At 32.7% G+C, this 20,738-nt stretch overlaps 1 protein-coding gene, 1 non-coding gene and 1 pseudogene across 5 annotated transcripts; all 3 read left to right on the top strand.

The window, feature by feature from the left end:
• The first annotated feature begins 329 nt into the window (after positions 1-329).
• On the top strand, positions 330-436 carry LOC145958494 (small nucleolar RNA R71). The gene has a single exon (XR_014434335.1). It is a non-coding gene; the product is annotated as a small nucleolar RNA R71 (small nucleolar RNA).
• An 8,340-nt stretch (positions 437-8,776) lies between these two features.
• On the top strand, positions 8,777-13,808 carry LOC109794334 (receptor-like cytoplasmic kinase 176). 4 transcript variants are annotated; one of them, XM_083075084.1, is made up of 10 exons: positions 8,785-8,963; positions 9,080-9,330; positions 9,667-9,802; positions 9,893-10,035; positions 10,432-10,555; positions 11,088-11,602; positions 11,917-12,055; positions 12,140-12,282; positions 12,787-12,910; positions 13,226-13,808. In XM_083075084.1, exons 1-9 carry the CDS (start codon positions 8,897-8,899, stop codon positions 12,868-12,870), a joined length of 1,602 nt encoding a protein of 533 aa, XP_082931210.1. In that variant the 5' UTR covers positions 8,785-8,896; the 3' UTR covers positions 12,871-12,910; positions 13,226-13,808. The 4 variants fall into 4 exon arrangements, 1 of the variants encoding a protein (XP_082931210.1); XR_014433981.1 differs by lacking the exon at positions 13,226-13,808 and having other exon boundaries at positions 8,777-8,963; positions 12,177-12,282; positions 12,787-12,820; XR_014433983.1 differs by lacking the exons at positions 12,787-12,910; positions 13,226-13,808 and having other exon boundaries at positions 8,777-8,963; positions 11,982-12,055; positions 12,177-12,209.
• On the top strand, positions 12,901-13,539 carry LOC145957898 (putative serine/threonine-protein kinase PIX13 pseudogene; annotated as a pseudogene).
• Positions 13,809-20,738: the final 6,930 nt, after the last annotated feature.

Here is a 20,738-nt window from a genome sequence, read left to right as displayed (position 1 = left end):
CTTCACTTGCTGTACTCGCTTGTTGTTTTTGTTCAATTGCTAAATGTCTCACCATGGTGGTCAGCTCATTAATTTTGTTTTCCAGCCTTTGATTATCCACACCACAAACAGAACTAGAACCAGCACCAGCACCAATTGCCATCTCATTTACTCCCTTGATAGCTCCTCTAAATCCAAATTGCTGAGTGTTGGCTGCCATGTTCGAAATGAGTTGTCTTGCAGCATTTGGTGTCTTATCCATCAGTGCTCCTCCACTTGCTGCATCTATCATGTTCCTATCCATCCAGGTTAGTCCTTCATAAAAATATTGAATCAATAATTGCTCACTAATTTGATGTTGAGGACATGTAGCACACAGCTTGTTGAATCTCTCCCAGTATTCATACAAAGTCTCTCCATTCAGTTGCCTTATACCACAAATCTCTTTCCTAATTGTTGTTGTTCTGGATGCAGGAAAGAATTTCTCTAGGAACAACCTCTTCATTTGATTCCATGTAGTGATTGTTGCTGGTAGAAAGTAGAGCCAATCTTTTGCAACACCATCCAGAGAGAAAGGAAATGCCTTCATTTTGACATGATCTTCAGGAACTCCTTGAGGTCTCATGGTGGAACACACTACATGGAACTCCTTTAAATGCTTATGAGGATCTTCACCTGCAAGTCCATGAAACTTGGGCAACAAATGGATAAGTCCAAATTTAAGCTCATAATTTGTTTGATTATCAGGATATTGGACACACCATGGTTGATACACAACATTAGGTGTAGCCAATTCCTTCAAAGTGAGTTCACGATTATCAGCCATGATATCAAATTCAGAATCAGTTTCAGAAGAAGAGCAAGATTGAAAATTAAAAGTATCACTATTTGAGCAGGATTGAAAATTAAAGGTAGAATTAATAACTACTTCAGAATTAACTATACTACTATTATTATTCTGACTAGACTTAGACCTTAACCTATGATGAAGTGTTCTTTCTATCTCAGGATCAAAATCATGTAATGTACCAGGGTTGGACCTAGTCATGCAAGTAAGAACACATACAAGGTTATGAAGTCAAAAGTCAACAAAAAAGTCAAAAGTCAACAGAAAAGTCAATATTTACTATATAAGCAACTGTAACATGCAAAACTATACCAAATGAATTTTAAAAAATATTTCACCACCAGAACATCATTTCATACATGATTTCCTAATTTTGAGATTTTTTTTGTGATTTTAAAAATATCAAAAACAGTAAAAAATTGAAAAAGTGGTCTAAATGAAGGAATTTGCCAAAAAGGACCCCCAACACCTGTAGTTATTCCATAATAGGGGTGCCTTGATGTATGAATTTTAGCTACCTTCCCACCAATTTTCAGCCCAATCTGACAACTTTCGCAAAAAAAGACCAAAATACCCCTACAAAAAATTATACAGAACTCATAGAAGATTTTTGGAATGGTTTCATGGAGAGCCAAAACCAAATTCTTCAGGAAATGATTTCTACTAGTCCTCTGTTTTTGGAATGTGTTTCCTCTGTTTTTCCTCTGTTTCCTTTCCTTGTTTTTCCAGCTAAAATACAGCACACAAAAAAAACGCAAAGAAACCACACAATATTGCTACAAAAACACTACAAATTACCTAAACAAGACAATTCAAAGACAAACACAATAGTATTGAAAACAAAACTGCAAAAACAACAATGAATTAGAGACAGATTAGAGTCAGAATTAGTGACAGAATCAAAGATACAATTGAATTACAAAATACTACACTATAAATTCGAAAAAATTTCTACAAACAGTTAGTATACATGATAAAAATCAAAACAAAATGACTTATGTCCCCGGCAACGGCGCCATTTTGATAGCTAAGTCGTATCACTATTAAACAATTCTAGGTTCTTCAACAAATTTCTGTAATATAGAGGACTTAACCTAGGTCATCTCTCAAGGACACAAGCACATTGTATTTTGAATTTAATCATGTATGTAAATCAATTTAGAACTCGGGGGGAAATTTTCAAAAAAACAATTAGAACAGTATCAAGAAAGCAAAGAAATCAAATCAACACAAAATTTCAGTAGTATAAGAGTTCAGTTCAAGGTTTCAATTCCTACAGTATAATCATCATTGTTCACAATGAATACGAATTCTCAATCCATCTAATTCAATCCGAAATTAATCCAAACAGTTTTCTAAATCTAGATTTTGAATTTTATTAAAACAGAAACTACAATCGCACATTCCAAATTTCAACAAAATTCAAGAAAAGTAACCGATTGAATTAGGGATTTAGGTTATTTCTAATCAGAAAATACTTCTTCTCATTTTAAATTAGGAATCAAAACAGAGATTCAATATCATGAAAACCGAATTTAAACTAAACAGAAAAGAGGAGAAGAAGAAGAAAGAATTCGTTCGGTAAAAATTAGAAACTCAAATTTACCGTAGTTCTTGAAACCTTAAACCGATTAAGGAATTAGCTTTGCCTCATTATCATGTTGCAGCAAATTCCAATTGAGAGAAGAAATTCCGTGAGACAGAGAAAAATTCGTGTAAGAGGAAGTGAGAGAGAAAGATGCAAAGTTTCTAAAGAGAGAAGAGAGAACTTGGAAGAGAAACTTCTTCAGGAAGTAATCTCCAATCTGAAAATCTAACAAAAAATTTTTCAAGACACCACTCCTGAGTCATTACATGGTTTTAAAGACAAAATAATGGGCCTAAAGCCAAAGGTCCAGTCCACTAATTACAATTGAAAAGCCTAATTAACTAAACTAATCAGTTTCATGACAAGCTGAACAATTCAGTGCAGAGCCGCGACTTTAAAGCACGATTTTGGGTCTGAAATGTCCAAACTGGGTTTTTCGTCCAACATGAGAATTGTAGATCTCTGTCTTATCTTTACAGGGACACCAAGTTTGCCAAATTCCGAGTTGAATAGCTCCAGATATGGCTTGTACAAGAAACTGTGTCAAAACAGGAAATTCTTACGGAAAATTAGTAAAATTTATAACTAATTCCTAAATGATTCACTAATGCAAATCTAAACTAAAACATGAATATAGGATACTAAAAAGAATCAAATAAGGTAAAAACACATAAATAAAGATATACTAAAATATTACTATCAACATCACATGGGAATGCTTAAACAAGAAGACAAATGGGTGTTCAAAGGAGATGTACCCCCTACCCCGGAGCAGGCAACTGATGAAGACGGTGTTCCGTCACATGATGAGGATCAGCCACCACAGGTGGAAGCTGAACCTAATGGGGAGACTGAAGCGGAGCCAAAACCGTTTTCACCATTTGAGCAAATCATGATAAACAAGCTGGATGCGGTAATGGAAATGTCAAGGAGACATGAATCTTTGTTTTCTGGTATTCTTGACAGGTTTGATGATCTGGATCATGAAGTAAGGCTGCTCAAGACTCATCTTGGCATACCGGAGGATGAAGATTGATTACTATTTTGATGTTTGATAATTAGTTTTAATTAGGATTTTAAATTCTATTTTTGAACAATTAATTTTGATTTGGTTGTAATGTTTTCAATTTCTGAACATTTTAATGTTTTCTGGTGTTGAACAATTAAATTCTGATGAAATTTGGACTTTATTTTGCTGATTTGTTGTTTTGAATGTGGTATCATAATTCTGTTTTGCTTAACTAATGCAAAAATGCTCTGGTTTTGAGAGCATGTGTGAATGCTCTGTTTTGAAATTTGATGAGCAAATTGAGCCTTGGTTGATGGCTGATTACAATACTCTGTTTTGAGTATAAATGATTGTCATAATTGATTCATAGTTGATGGTATCATGGTTGATGTATATGATACTCTGTTTTGTGATTGTTTAGAATTGAATGAGTTTGGATTGCTGAATCAATAATTCTGACTTGGATATTGTGATACATAGCTTGATTTGTTTTTGATAATGCCAAAGGGGGAGAAAAGGTAGTTGTGTGGTTAGTTGTTATTTTTGCAGGTATTGTGCTTGTTGTGTGTGTATTGTGCAGGTTTTGTATGTTGGAATTAAAGAAAAGATTGAAGCACGATAGCATTGGATTGACATGATTTGAGTCATGGGTTGTCATCATCAAAAAGGGGGAGATTGTTGAGCTTAGGAGAGCTTGAAGCTTAAAGAAGTTTTGATGATCACAACATGTGTGTACAACAACAACTTGGAAGAACAACTTGGATGCACAAAAACAAAGTCAAGAAAATGCTATGTAATAGAGTTTAGAAAATAAAGTGTTTTGAATGAGTTTTTATGTTGTGTGTGCTTAGTATGCTTTGTGCATAAGCAAAATCTATATCTGAGCTAAGTAGGGAGTATATGATGATGAGTGAAAAGGTTGGAAAGTTATTTTGAGACTTAAAACGAAGTTTTGAAAACTAACTCAAAATAATCGATTATCGTTAAATATAATCGATTATTCCAGCAACAGGCAAAATGGGATGCCTTGCTGCAATAATCGATTATTTGCCAAAATAATCGATTATCCCAGAAACAACTCTCTGGAATAATCGATTATCTAGCAAAATAATCGATTATATTGCTCTTGGTTGATTTCCAGAAAACCTGAAGAACAAAATAATCGATTATTCTTTAAAATAATCGATTATCTGCGTCTGAGACTTTTATAAATAGTTTGAACTTTGAGAAACTTCAAAAAAGAGTTAGAACTGATAATCAAATTGAGAAAAACGTTTTTGTGGAGTCTTTGTGACATCTTGGAGAGTTTTCTTTGTGAATCCAAGAAGAGAAATGTTTATGAAAAACATTGAAAGGAGATCATCATCATCATATCATTCTTGAAAGGGGAAGATTAAGATTTGTGTCAAAGAATTCCAGGTGAATTCGTTCCTTTATTCTGTGTGAATACTTGTAAAATCTTGAGAATGGTTTCTCAAGTGGTAAGGTTTCTTGTAGTGGGTTTCTACAAGGGGTGCTTTCTTGGGGTCAAGAAAGTGGTTATCTTTTGTGTTGAAGTATATGCATGTGTGTGTGCTTGTAAACCTTCTTCCTTGAGATAGTGGAACAAATCTTGATCAGGTGCTGATTAAGGACTGGATGTAGGTCACATGTGGAGTGGCTGAACCAGTATAAAAGACTTGTGCAATCTTCTTCTACCTTTATCTTTTACTTTGAGTAATTTCTTAATTGAATATTAAAGAAGATAATTCTTGATTAACTTGTGTGTGTGAATATTGATGGTTTAATTTGAGTTAGAGCATTACATTTGAACCTCACTATTTTGTAATCAAGAAAGCATATATCATTCATACTTCCATAACAAGTCTTTAAAGGAGCTTCATTTGAAAATTCAGTCTTAGAAAAGTTTTAGTGAAATAAAGATCCTAAATACTCTGATAATTTTTAAAATGGTCATAGAATCCAATTCATCCCCCCCTCTTGGATTATGCCATTCTTTTCTAACAGAAACCACACATCAATGGATTTTCAGTAAATAAGCCCTACTCATTGAGGAACCCTCTTTACCTTACTAAGTTAAAGGAAAATGCTTGCTTAGCCACTAACTTGGGTTGAGATAGAACCACATCATGCCCAACCCAATGGGACAATTTCATTTAGCGACATCCGCGTTGTTGAGCAATAGTTATTGGCCTCAAAGTCAGAGGCTATTCATTGCTTTATAGGTTACACTCATTTAGTGACTTACGACATGTCCCAAATCCAAAGGCAACTGTCACTTAATAAGACTCCCTTGCTAAGTGACTCACAACGTGATCCACTTCTAGGGATCATTTGTCGTTGAGCGAAACCACCTTGCTAAGTAGCTTTCACTCATCCTTTTTAGTAACCTATGCTTGTTAGAGTAAGCCCCTCTCGCTTAGTAGAGCTTTATCATGTTCATTAGGTTTCGCTAAGTGAAACCTTGTCCTCGAGTGAAAATCAAGGACCTAAGAAGTCCTGCTTGATGACAACTAACTCAATAAGTGAAAATGCTCTACAACTTTAATGTGTAGGGCATTTTTAGGCATCACTTTCAACATGCAATCTCTCACAATACATCTAAACAACCTCAATTCAACATTAAGTAGGAAACAACACATGCAATGAGTTTTGAGGCACCAACTCAAGCAACAAGGATTTACGCCCCCCCCCCCAAACAACAACATTTATATGATATGTATAAACAACAATCAAGCTTATTCCCTTACCGTAGTTGAGCTCCCTACCAAGAAGATCCATGGTTTCAAAGATGATAAAAAGCTTTAGCAACATTCTAAAGACCTTCTCTCTAACTTCTTTATAGAATTTTGAAATTTGAAACCTTTTAAGTTTCTTTGTATATCTCAATCCTTTCTAGACCAACTGTTACACATTCAAGTTATATCACTAATATATCAAGCCAAGGGTTATCTCATCTCTAATCCACACTCCACAATAAACAAAACATCATAAAACAACATAAACAATATACATAAATACATATATTACAATAATACGTATTTATGAAAAACACTGTGTTACACCAATCACATCACATCCTCGCAATCTTATCGTTATAATTTTTGTGGGCCAATAAGCTATGTGAATGCTTAGTGTTTTAGAGATTTTTCCAAAATCTCATATAATTGACCTTACATCATATAAGTGATTTCATTAAGTATGTTCTTACAACTACATAATAGTTAACGTGACATTAATATAGAATCTAATACTTTCTTATACATACGAAGGTAGTAAAAAAGATTAAAATTGATTTAAATCAATTTATGTCAGTAGAACAAACAAATAACTTATTTATTCTTAATCTTCCTAGATCAATCTTATAAACAAATATGATTTATATTAGTATATATAAATGCATAACATATAATATAAAAATATTTACTGATATATTATAATGATGTGTACCAAATGTTGGATAAAATTAATGTTTATTCCACACATAACTTATCGTACTTTTATGTCCTATCTTAATTATTAAACAAGTCTCGAGAATTTTCTTATTTTCTTAAAACTACTTCCATATAAAAAATCAATTTTTAAAAAATAATTATTTTTCTAATTCAATTAATTAGTTTAAAAATTATAAAATATTATTTATTTAAAAAATTAGGATGTCACAAATATCATTTATTAAATACATGTTTTTATTTTTAATCTTTAATAGAATACTCATCTTTTTTATTTTCACGTTTTTTCCCCTTATCTTTCCACGTTTCTTTTTTACTGCATATTTCCTTGTTTAACTCTTTTAAACTTTTTCTATACTACTTTTTAAGATACACTGAACATCCATTTAATGCTTCATTCCTTTCCGCACATGCAAAAGAAGTCATATGGCACAGAAAGTCTCTCTAATTTTTATGATGACTCTGAACTACATTATATAGGCAATTTTTGTGATTGATTCTTAGGCTTTTTAGCCAAAATAAATTAAAAAAAAAATTACTGAAATAAATTAATTAAAAAACTAATTACCAAAATGAGTTGTTTTTGCCATATAAGAGAAAAAGGATGCGAAAAACGTCATTAGTGATATACATGTATAAGGAAAACGTCACCGTGATAAACATTTTCTTTCTAAATTTCTTCAAATAGAGATATCACCATTCTAGACTTCTAGTAGCATGGATTTTGCTCAGAAAAACATCATTTTTGTAGACGTCTTGCAGATGGTGTTTTTTTGTTTAAAACGTCATCACAAATAACGTCTTGTTCGTCTTATTCTGGCTTGTGAAAGTGGGAAAATTGGCAGTAAGACGGGTCTGAGAACCTTGGCAATAAGACGATATTAGGATGACCATGATAATGGTCAGTACGGTGAGAATCTTGGCTTTGTATTATTATTATTATGATTATTATAATTAGTAAATCATATTTTATGCTGCATAACAAATTTATTCACAAACAACATAAATATAACTTAAAATTCTAAAACCATACAAACAATCATATCTTCTTCTTTTTTCTTTCTCTTCTCTTTTTTTTTTTTTTTTTCTTCTTCCTTCTTTGCTCTTCACGTTATCAAGCCCAACAGATGCAACGTTGAAGGGACTGGTGCATGTGGCAAAGAAGTCGATCGTCAACCCAGGTAATAATTTCTTTGAGTTTTTGGTCAAACCCGCTTGTAACCATCTCTATTTCACTGCATGCTCATGTCTCTCTGTAGGAAAATGCTTAATCCTCCGAAAGCGAAATCCGAAATATCCTCCAAATCATTAAAAAATTATTATTTTTTAATAAATTTATTGTAAAATAATTATTTTATAATAAATTTATTAAAAAATAAAAAAAAATTTTAATGATTCGGATGAAATTTCGGCTTTCGTTCGGAGGTTGTAGCAATGTTCCTCTCTGTAACAATGTGTCTCTCTGTTCCACTACATGCTATCTCTCATGTGTCAAATCGTGCAGTGAAGCATGCAAAACGTCACTCAGGTTGCGTTTTATGCAACACTCCTCAAGTAGTGAAGTCGTCAACATTGTTGACTTTTTTTTATGTAACATGTTTCTGTACTTTTTATGTGGTATGGGGCACTTTTCAGAGGTCACTTTCCATAACGTCTTCTACATCATGGAAGAAATTATTTATTTTGATAATTAATTTTTTATTAAATTATTTCAGTAATTTTATATATTTATTTTTTTTATTCTTGTCAAAAAGCCTGATTCTTAACTAAACAATGACGCTTTCACGATATATTTTAAAATAGCATTATTTTAATACTTGATTGATAGGTTTTTGTTTTTTTGTTACTAATTTAATTAATCGCCCTTCCTCAAAAATAAAATCAATTTAAAATATTAAAATGTTAACAATCTATATTCGTCTGTGAATTGACGAATCCTTTTCCCACCAATTCCACCTGCCATCTTCTGTGGGTCAATTCATCTGAGAAGCAAAAGAGAGCTTCGTCACAGTAACAGTTGCATGGGTCTCAGCTTCTCCTCTGCCTCGGCACCTCACTCCTCTTCCCCCAACCTCTCTCAATGTTCAGGCAAGTCTTCAACTTTTCTCCACCCTTTCTAAATTCACCCCAACACGCAACTGGGTCGTTCCCCGTTTCCTTGAATTCGATTTCTTTCATGATGGTTTCGATTCCTCTGTTTTCAGGTTCATCAAGCACTGAAGACCGAGTTCTGAAATGGCCGAACATGAAGGTGTTCAGTTACGAGGAGCTCAAATCTGCAACAAACAATTTTAGCCCTGACACAGTGATCGGTGAGGGTGGTTTTGGCCAAGTTTTCAAGGGATGGTTAAATGAGAAGACCCTCTCCCCTGCCAGACCCAACTCTGGTTTTGGAATGGCCGTTGCCATCAAAAAGTTGAACCCCGAAAGCACACAAGGCTTTCAAGAGTGGCAGGTCATGTATAACAGACCTTAGCTAAACATTGTTACTGAAAACGTGCATATATTTTCACAATTAAACAATAATGTTAATGATTTTAACAAGTGAAAGACTAAGTTGAACAAATTTTAAAAAATAGAAAAACTAAAAGAGTAATGCCAAAACATAACTAGGCATTCTTTGGCTAAATGTTTATCATTCTGTCTTGTGGTTTTACTTGTCAATTGCATATTGTAGTGTAACCTTCAACACAATTAGAGTACCTTTCATGTGATAAAATCTAGTGTTTGCACAAATTCAGTCTGGCTATCTGATTGTTTAAAATGATTTACTGTTGATTGGAAGATGCAGTCAGAAGTAAACTTTTTAGGAAATCTTACTCACCCCAACCTGATCAAGCTATTGGGTTACTGTTTGGATGATGATGAGCTTCTTCTTGTGTACGAGTTCATGCCTAAGGGAAGCTTAAACAATCATCTATTCAGAAGTATGAATTGAAGACAATAATAATAGTCAAGGAAAACTCCTTGTCACTAATTTGAGTTTAATTCATTTTCTTTGTCGTGTTTCTGAGCAGGAAATCGTAACTTACGAACACTTGATTGGAACAACAGGATTATGATAGCTATTGGTGCAGCTCGGGCACTAGCTTTCTTGCATGCCTCCGAAAAACAAGTCATATTTAGAGATTTCAAGTCCTCACATATACTCCTTGATAAGGTCAGTTACTTTTTTTGGTTGTTTTCTTTCGGTGGAACCAGTTACTTTTTGGTTAGTCTACCTTTTCCCTTGTTTCAATTTATGGAAGCAAAAGCAAATGTCATATCTAGTTGTGATGAAAAGACAGTTTATGCATTTTGACCCCATTAGCCAAACTCATTGGAAAGGTATGAAAACTTAGTCTGTTAATAGAATATCAACTGAAAAGTGCAATGTCTTTGTTGTCTTTGTCTCTTTTTTATATGCTGCCAATACTGGACCCATTGACTTGTTGAAGCATGTTACATGATGTTATGAATGCAAAATATTTTTGAAGTAACAAAAGTTGATATTTATTTAATGCTAAATTTCTCATATCATTTTGATGACCATTGTTTTGTGACTTTTAACCTACAGAACTACATTGCAAAAATCTCAGATTTTGGGTTGGCTAAGTTGGGGCCTGCTGGGGGACAATCACATGTTACTACCAGGTTCATGGGCACGCTTGGTTATGCTGCTCCCGAATATATGGCGACAGGTAAATATATATCTGTGCAAATATGGCAATCAAATCAGCTTTAAATGTATGTTTTGACTTTATTATTATCTCACAAGGCAAAATGTGAGCCAAGATTACATGCTTTGCAAGTAAGAAGGAAATGGAAGCAAAGTAAAGGAAAAAACAAAAGGTCTGTTTGATTTGAGAAAACGTTTTTCATCTTCATTTCCTGTTTCCATAAATAATTACTAAAATGCCATACCATATGGTTTCTTGATTTGAAATACTTGTACAAGAAACAGTTAAAAACAAGATTTGTGTTGTTTTCACTCTTTCTAAAAATAGGAAACAGAGTGAAAACAAAGCAACATATTGACTTTTTTGTAATTATCAATAAAAACAGGAAATGAAATCAGACAGTTTTCTTAAACCAAGCTGGCCTTACTACAAAAAACAATGATTTATGGAAGATGAAGTTTGGGGAATCAAGACTAAAATAAGGAGTACTGTAGTTTAATCCTTTGACCCACCAAAAACTAACATGGCTTTGAAATGTATCATTATTCAACAGGGCACTTGTATGTGAAGAGTGATGTGTATGGATTTGGTGTAGTGCTGCTAGAAATGCTGACAGGCATGCAGGCACTTGACACAGATCGGCCAACAGGCAAGCACAACCTAGTTAAATGGAGAGAGGCTTTTCTTTTCTCCAAAAGAAATTTGAAAACCATTATGGATGCTAACATGGAAGGTCAATATTCACCCAAGGCAGCATGGCGAGCAGCACGACTTACTCTAAAATGCCTAGAACCTCACCCTTACAACCGTCCTTCTATGAAAGATGTTGTTAAGGAATTGGAAGCCATTGAAGCTATGCATGAAAAATGGGTGTTTAGTTATGCGGAGCTGAAATCTGCAACAACGAATTTTAGTCATGTGGTTGGTGAGGGTGGTTTTGGCATAGTTTACAGGGGATGGCTGGATGACAAGACCTTATTCCCTGTCAGGGAACGTTTTGGAAAGGTTGTTGCAATAAAAGACCTTCGCCGAACACTGGGCAGCATGCAAGGGAATTTAGAGTGGCAGGTCATGTACAACAGACCTTAGCCTAACATTTATGGTGAAAACATGCATATATTTTCACAATTAAAGAATCATATAAAAAAATTAATAATAAAAAGACTAAAAGAGTAATACCAAAACATAACTAGGCATTTTTTTGGCTAAATGTTTATCATTTTATCATGTGCTGTTACTTATCATATTGCATTTAATATTTTTGTGTAACCTTCAACACAATTAGAGTACCTTCCATGTAATAAATCCTACTTTTTGCACAAATTCAGTATAGCTAGCTATCTGATTATTTAACATAATTTTCCGTTGATTGTAAAATGCAGTCAGAACTATTCTTTTTAGGAATGCTTTCTCACCCCAACCTGGTCAACCTATTGGGTTACTGCAGGGATGATAATGATAAGCTTCTTCTTGTGTACGAGTTCATGCCTAAGGGAAGCTTAAACACTCATCTATTTAGAAGTATGAATTAATGACAATAAAAATAGTCAAGGAAAACTCCATGTCACAAATTTAATTCAATTTCATTGTTGTGTTTCTGAGCAGGAAATTCTAACTTGGAACCACTTTCATGGAACACCAGGCTTAAAATAGCTATTGGTGCAGCTCGGGCTCTAGCTTTCTTGCACGCCTCTGAAAAACAAGCCATGTACAGAGATTTCAAGGCTTCACATATACTACTCGATGGGGTCAGTTTCTTTTGTTGGTTGATTTCTTCCAATGGAAGCAGTTATGTTTTTGTTAGGTCTTTTTCCTTTGTTTCAAATTTCAATTGATGGAAGCTAAAGCAAATGTAATGAGTTTGCTTGCATATAAGCTTAGAAGAGCTTGAGAGTTTATCTAATGAAAATATGGCTTTATTTTTGGTAGAGAAACTTTCAAAATAGCTTGTATCTAAATAGGCTCAATATCAAATTAGGATGAATAGACAGTTTATGAAATTTGACCCCATTAACCAAGTTCGTGTTGAAAAGGTATGAAAACTTATTCTGTTAATATAATATCAATTGAAAAGTGCAATGTATTTGTTCTCCTTGTCTCTTTTTTAAGTGTTGTCAATACAGGACCCATTGACTAGTTTAAGCATGTTACATGATGTTATTAATGCAAAATATTTTTTAAGTAACAAAAATTGATATTTATTTAATGCTAAATTTCTCATCATTTTGAAGACCGATTATTTTGTCCTACAGAATTACAATGCAAAAATCTCAGATTTTGGCTTGGTTAAATTGGGGACTTTTGAAGGACAATCACACGTAAGTACCAGAATCTAGGGCACGTATGGTTACGTTGCTCCAGAATATATGGCAACAGGTAAATAATATATCTGCACATAATTGACAAGTAAATCAGCTTTAAATGTATGGTTTGACTTTATTAATTACTCACCAGGCATAATACGAGCCAAGTTTAGATGCTATGCCAAGTAAGAAGGAAATGAAAGTACAGAAAAATTTTCATTATTACTGAAAATAAGAAATTAAGTGAAAAAGGACCTTAATGAAAACAAACCTTTATTAATTTTTGAACCAAAGTAGAAAATTTCCTTAAAGATAAGCAATAGTGTAGACTAATACTTTGACCATGCACAAACTAAAACGTCTTTGAATTGTTTGAATATTTCAACAGGGCACTTGTCTGTGAAAAGTGATGTTTATGGGTTTGGTGTAGTGCTGCTTGAAATGCTGACAGGCATGAGGGCAATTGACACAAATCGTCCAACAGGGCAGCAAAATCTAGTTGAATGGACCATGCCTCTTCTTTCTTCCAAGAAAAAGTTGAAAACAATTATGGATGCTATAATAGAGGGTCAATATTCACCCAAGGCAGCAATGCAAGCAGCACAACTTACTCTAAAATGCCTACAACCTCGTCCTAACCAACGTCCTTCTATGCAAAATGTACTCGAGGAATTGGTAGCCATTGAAGCCATCCATTCATAAAAACTCCAAGTAATCTGAAACCAACTATTCTAAACATCCTCCTCAGCACTGTGTTGTAAGAGTAATCTGGTCTAAAGAATAAATTGTTTGATCGGTCGCTTAAAATATGTGATTTTGTTCCCCTTTTTACTAATGCTGGTTGGAGGGGAGAGAATTTCACAAGGCTTTTATATGTATGGTTTTTTTTTTTTTTTTTTGAATTATTCACGTTTTTATGAAGCGGGAAAGTATTTTGTACGTTAGATAAGGGAACATTGTTTTGATGCTAACGTGTCACTTTAATAAGACTTCTTTTTCTTTAAAAAAAAAATCATTCAATAACTCATGTTTTACATCAAATTTTAAGGATTAAACTGTTGAATTTAAAAGTTTTTAATATATAAATTAAGTTTGAAATTTTTTTTTAAATTTAAAAATTATTTAATATTTTGTTTCATTAATTCAAATTTATGGATAATTATAAAATTATTTTATATATTGATTTGAATTAATGAAGTGAAGTAACAAATGGTCTTGAAAATTTTTAAAAATTTGAAGACTTGGTTTATGCATTAAGAATTTTAAATTCAACGGTTGAATCTTTGAAATTTGATTTCGAACATTAGTTATTGAATGAAGTAATTCTAAATAAACTTTCTCTTGAAGTAAACAGATTTATCGTCTCTTTATATATTTTATTGTGCACACAACAAATATGTAATTATAAATGTATTGTAGTTATAAATATTAGCATAAAAAGTACTTTGTGCTTGCATGCATTTTAAAAAAAATAAATATAAAATTAATTAAGATTTAATAATAATTTATAATTAGTAATAGAAAGTTTTGAACAATTTTTAGATAGTTATTAAAAATAAAATATTATATAATATAGAAGTTAGAAGGATAAAATTGTCTAAAATTTATATACACAAAAAGAGGATATACCATTTATTATTAGTATAGATTAATATTGAAAAAGATAAAAAAGTTTATTAGTCTTGCATAATTATATTTAATATAATTAAAATATTTCTAGAACAATATAATTAGAATTGGGGGTAGACATTGGTTAGATTGATTTGAAATTTTTATTATTTTCTCTTTAATCTCAATGAGTTCAATTAAATTATATTTATATTGGTTTGGCTAAATAACATTCCCCACTCTCCCTTCTTTAAAAAAGAAAAAGAAGAATGTGACATTTCTCATTAAGACATTCAATAATTCAAATATAACTACAAAATAAATACCATTCAAATGATAAATATATTTAAAAAATAACAAATTAAATTATTGAATTATGGATGAATTAAAATGGTTAATTCAACTCAATTCAATTTAAATCCATTTGTCTCACAAGTTAAATAAGCTAATTTAGAATTGAACCAAGACCCATATAACTTTTTCCCCCTAAGCCCAACCTAGAATTTGTGATAAGAGTGATTTGTCTCATAAATTGAGTAAGTTGGGTAAGAATTGAACAAAGATCAATACACTTTTTTTTTCTATCTCACCTAATATGTGATTAGGGTGATTTGGCTGACCCAGTTTTCACTATTTATGACACCTATAGTACAATCCAAAATTAAACTTCGCACTCTAATATAACTTATGACACCTCTAATATTTGATTCTCTCGTTAGGGTTGATTGACCATTGTAGGGTAGTTTCTAAAATTATTTACGTAAATGAGACTGTTTTGAAACTATTTACACCTTTGGGGCTATTTTGTACAATGTCACTATGGGCCATAGCGACATCCTTGTCACGTGGCATTTTTTTTTAAATTGAGAACGGCTTAAACTTAGCCACGTAGAAATCGCTACAGCCTATAGCGACTTAACTAGTGTCGCTATAGGCTCCAAAACCATTTTAAATGGCTAAATTTTATAATAAAAAATAATTTTTAATATAAATAAAATATTATTTAAAATATAATTCATTTAAAATTTGATTTTTAAAAATATATTCATAATTTTTGTACAACAAAAGAAGATTTTTAAAATAAAATTTATATATTTGCTGCAAAGTCGCTATGGGCCATAACGACTTCCTTTTTTTATTTTTATTTTTTAAAATTTTTTCCATATTTATTTTATATATTATTTTGAAAAATTATATTTTATTGTTATTTTTTATGCATTTTTTTTATTTTTTTCGTTCAGTTAATTTGATATTTGATATTTTTTCTTTTATTTTTTCCTTTTACAGATATATTTTAATTAACTGAAGGAAAAAAAATAAAAAAACACACAAAAAATAATTATTTAAAGAAAAAGCACACGAAAAAATAAAACTGAGGAAAGAAATATAAATAAAAAACGCACACACAAAAAAGTGAAGGGAAAAAATGTAGAAAATATAAATAAATGAATTACAAAATAAATTTAAAAAAAAAAACTGGTAAAATAAATCTGGAGAAAAAAATGATTCAATGACCAAAAAAATAAAAATTTTGAAAAAAAAAATTGAGGTAGAAAAAAACGAAAACTAAAAAAAAAAAAAAAGGTTGATGACGCTACGGGCCATAGCGACTTTTTGTCGCTATAGCCCATAACGACTTTAGGCAGAAAAAAAAATGAAAAACTAAAAAAAGAAAAAGGATTGTGTCGTTATGGCCATAGCGACATCAACTTTTTTTTTTTCTTTCAAAATTTTCATTTTTTTGGGTTATTGGGTTTTTTTTCTCTCTAGATTTATTGTACTAGTTTTTTTTTTTAAATTTATATTGTACTTCATTTTTTTTGTGTTTTTTATTATTCCATTTATACAAATAAATTCTGTCTCTAGAAAATTTTTTTTTTTTTTCATTCTCTGTTATACACTATACACAATTTTTAAATAAAATATATCTGTTAAAAATTATTATATATTCAACATTCCAGTAAATTATTTTACAAAAATTTATTTAATTCCAGTAAATTATTTTTTTAAATTATTAACTTAATTTCTTTTTTCCAAATTTTAATTTATATTATCAATTTCATATAAATTTATATTTATAAATTTATTATTTCTGTAATTTCTTTATTTTATACATACTTTTTTTCCTTTTTATCTATTTAAATATTTATAAAAGTGGCCCTATGGCCTATAGCGACACAATGTCGCTATAGGCCATAGCACCACTATTTTTTACATTTTTTATTTAAATTATTAACTTAATTTCTTTTTTTCAAATTTTAATTTTTATTATGAATTTCATTTAAATTTATATTTATAAAATTATCTTTTCAATAATTTCTTTATTTTATACATATTTTTTTTCCTTTTTATGTATTTAAATATTTTTTCATTTGAACTTATTTTTTTAAAATTATTAACTTAATTTCTTTTTTTCAAATTTTAATTTATATTATGAATTTAATATAAATTTTTATTTTTATATTTATTTTCTCTGTAATTTATTTATTATATATATATACTTTTTTTTAATTTTATGTATTTTAATATTTAAATAAGTGGTGATATGGCCTATAGCGACATTGTGTCACTATAGGCTATAACGACCTCCTTTTTCATTTTTTTTAACTATTTACTTATATATTTTTTAAAATTTTTATTTTATATTAAAAATGTGGCGTTGTAGGGTATAGCGACTTCATTGAAGCCGTTTTGTGTCGTCATAGGCTGTAACGACATTGTAAATATGACTTTCATGGCTTCTTTGGAGTTAAAAAAATTCACGTGTCACTGGTGTCGCTATGGCCCATAGCGACACCGTTAAAAAATGCCCCAAAGGTGTACATAATTTGAAAACAACCTCATTTACATAAATAGTTTGAAAAAGTACCCCAAATTGATGAATCAGCCATATATCCCAATTCATTGTTGTGCATGTTATATTTTCTCCTTTTTAATTGTTTTACCGCAAGCATTTTTATTTAGAGAAAGACTATTAAAAAAATATTTTATGGGGAGTTGTTTTAAAAAAAAAAGTCTTTTCCTTTTTCTTTAATAAATAAACTAGAAAAAATGTTAATGAAATTATCGAAAGTAAATTTGATTTAGGAAAACGATAACATATTATTTTTGGAAAAAATAATATCATATTAGGATCTAAATTAAGAATTTGTAAAACAAATTTTTGAAAATATAAATTAACAGTTACATTAATCCAAAATTAAATTAAAAGTGTAATTAAAATATGGGAGTTGCTACAGTACCCTCAAATATTGAAGGGTTTTAATATATTCTTTTATGTAAACTTATAAAAATAAAAAACAAAAAACTAATTTAATTATAAAATGAATAATCTAAATTATATTTATAAAATGAAAAGTAAGATAAAATTATAGAGGTTAAAATTATAAGATTTTAATAATATTATAAAATATTAAAAAATAAAAAAATTAATAAATAGTAGAAATAAAAAATTATTAAAATTAAAATATAGAAATTCAAAAATTTTAAGTGAAAAGATAAAAATATACTTAAAAAACTATTAAAATTAAACTATTTAAATATATAAATATTATTACAAATAAATTAGAATATATAAAATAAAATAAAATGACTAAATAATTTAAAAATTAAAAAAATAAAATATCATAAATATTATTTAAATAAATTATTAAAAATATAAAATATAAAAAATTGTACCGGTATCCTCTCAAATAAGATGGGTATCATAGAATTTCTCTTAAAATATTAATATGCAAGCACTAAAATAATAATATAATAATAAATATTTAAATTATTCTCTCGTCACGCACCACGTCTACCCGCTAGACAACATCGTCGAGACGTCGCCTCCACTCGCCACGATGGAGAACGTTGGAGAGATTGGTCAGGAGAGACCTCCTGTCGAACCACAAAATGAGGGAGGAGGGTGTAGTTGGGGAAAGGCCTCATTCAAAGAGAAAATGGATTTTGTGGCCACAATTCTTTGCTCACTCGACCACAATTCTTTGCTCATGATTGGATTTGATATCCATGAATCATTTTCGTATTGAATACGAGGAAGGAGATAGGCTTCGTCCGAAGTGTTTTGTGGAGGAGAATATTGTCCAAGAGTTATGGAAGCCGTGGGTGGATGTGGTATTTGTGAAACTCCTAGGAAAACCACTAGGATTCAAAACAATGAAGGAGAAACTGAAGAGCACTTGGAAGTTGGGAGGAGAGTTTGATTTGATCCTCACAGCTATGAATATTGAGGTGGTAGGTTCCAATCATTTCAGATTTGTAGATGAACCTGACCCCCTGACATGCACTTTTTTTTGGGGTGTGTAGAAAGAGAGGATAAGGGAGTCATGACTGATGGATCATCACATGATATTGAGGAGGAGGTAGAGATGGTAATGGAGACTTTTGGAATGAGAATTTAATGGGTATACCCTATGGGGTCCCTTTTATCTTACTTATGTTATCTATGTTACTGTCAGACATTAAGGTCCTGGCTTGGAATGTGCGTGGAGCAGCTAACAAACGTTGTCAGCGACACCTTCAAAATTTGTTGAGTTCTTTGCATCCTACATTAGTATTTGTTTTTGAAACTCATACCACTTCAACTTGGCTTCTTTTTGAAAGAAGGAGGGGTATGAGGCAGTTGCAGTAGAAGAGGCTCATGGCCATGCTGGGGTATTTGGGCCTTAGTCTAAACTAACTGTAATTGTAGTATTCAGCTTCTTGATTCTGGCCTGCAAGTTATTTCACTTCTTATTTCTAAAGGTGATCAAAGTTTTATTTGTTTTGGTGTATATGAGAGTCCCTGTATTGCTTGAAGATGTATTCTCTGGACTCATCTATCACAGCTAAGGAGTTTATTCCAGTTACCTTGGGTTCTTTTGGGTGATTTTAATGATATTCTATTTGGGCATGAAACGTGGTGGTAATGTACTATCCGTACCGCGAAGCCGGGCTTTAACTCGGTATCACAACGCAGGACGACCTCAGGCACGTGCTAGGCGACCTTGGCCAAGACGAGGTTCGCTACCTAAATAGGTCATCACCGATCTCAGGCCCAAGGCCCAATGAAAACCCTAATTCACACAAAGGTACGTGTATTACTTATACGAGACCCATACATCCACAAACACTAACTTTAGCATCGGAGTCTCTTTTGCAGGTACCACCCCCATCTTGGAGCAACAAGCGTACCCGGTGAAGGAGGCTCACCGATCTTGCCAGCGGATCGTCTCTACGACCGATCTCCGGTAAGAACATTTGGCGCCCACTCTGGGGCCGATCAAGACAGCTCTTATCGGTCACGCTTATGGTTTTCACCCGAAGCCATAGTAGAAGCGCAACAGACGACGTAGATCGCACAAAAAACATGGAGAACGAAGCAGCATTGAGGAGACTGATCGAACAGGTCGAGAAGATGCGACAGCAACATACCGCCGATTTGCAAAATATTCGTGCCAAGCACGACACTAACCTAGCGGTGCTGCGTACCGCGAATGAGGCAGACCTAGCGGCGCTGCACGTCGAAAACGAGCGTATTCGTGCTCAGCTTCCTCGGCGCCATTCTAATCAGCCCCCTCAACCGAGTAGTCAACACGAAGAGGAGGGGCACTCAGTCTCTCAACCCCCAACTGCACCTAGGGCACCGACTCCCCGACCTGCCACACATCGGTCGCACGCACCAACGAATAGGTCAGCCCATGAAGTCAGCATTGCTCCTGCCCAGGCTCCTGGAAATCGGGCAAGCATCCACCGCCATCCTTTTGTGGATGGCATTATGGAGACGCCCCTACCTTTCGGCTGGAAACCCCTCCACATCGACCGCTATGACAGCACGACGGATCTGGACGAGCACATCGACCTGTATATTACGCAGGTAAACCTTTACACTAATGATGATGCTATTTTGTGTAGGATTTTTCCAACCTCGCTCAAGAGGGCTGCACTCAACTGGTATACCCAGTTACCTGCTGTGTCGATCGACAACTTCGACACCCTGGTAAGGCAGTTCATGGCGCAGCATGCCACGAGTCAGCCTCACCATGTCACCTCCGCTGCCTTGGCCAGTCTCAGACAGGGCGACGACGAATTGCTGAGGGCGTTCATGGAGCGCTTTGCTAGCATCTCGGTCAAGATTCGGAACCTGAACCCCGAAGTCACCCTACATGCCATGCTCATAGCGCTCAAGCCGGGACCTTTTGTGGATAGCCTGTGTTGCCAAGCTCCCGCTGATATGGACGAACTTTGTGCCCGAGCTACATGGTACATACAGATGGAAGAGCACCAAGTTTTTCGTGACCAGGTTCGCGGAA

The sequence above is a fragment of the Cajanus cajan genome, chromosome 5, assembly GCF_000230855.2.
Source record: "Cajanus cajan strain Asha chromosome 5, NIPB_CcT2T_4, whole genome shotgun sequence".
NCBI lineage: Eukaryota > Viridiplantae > Streptophyta > Magnoliopsida > Fabales > Fabaceae > Cajanus > Cajanus cajan.
This window is presented reverse-complemented; position numbering and strand designations above follow the sequence as displayed.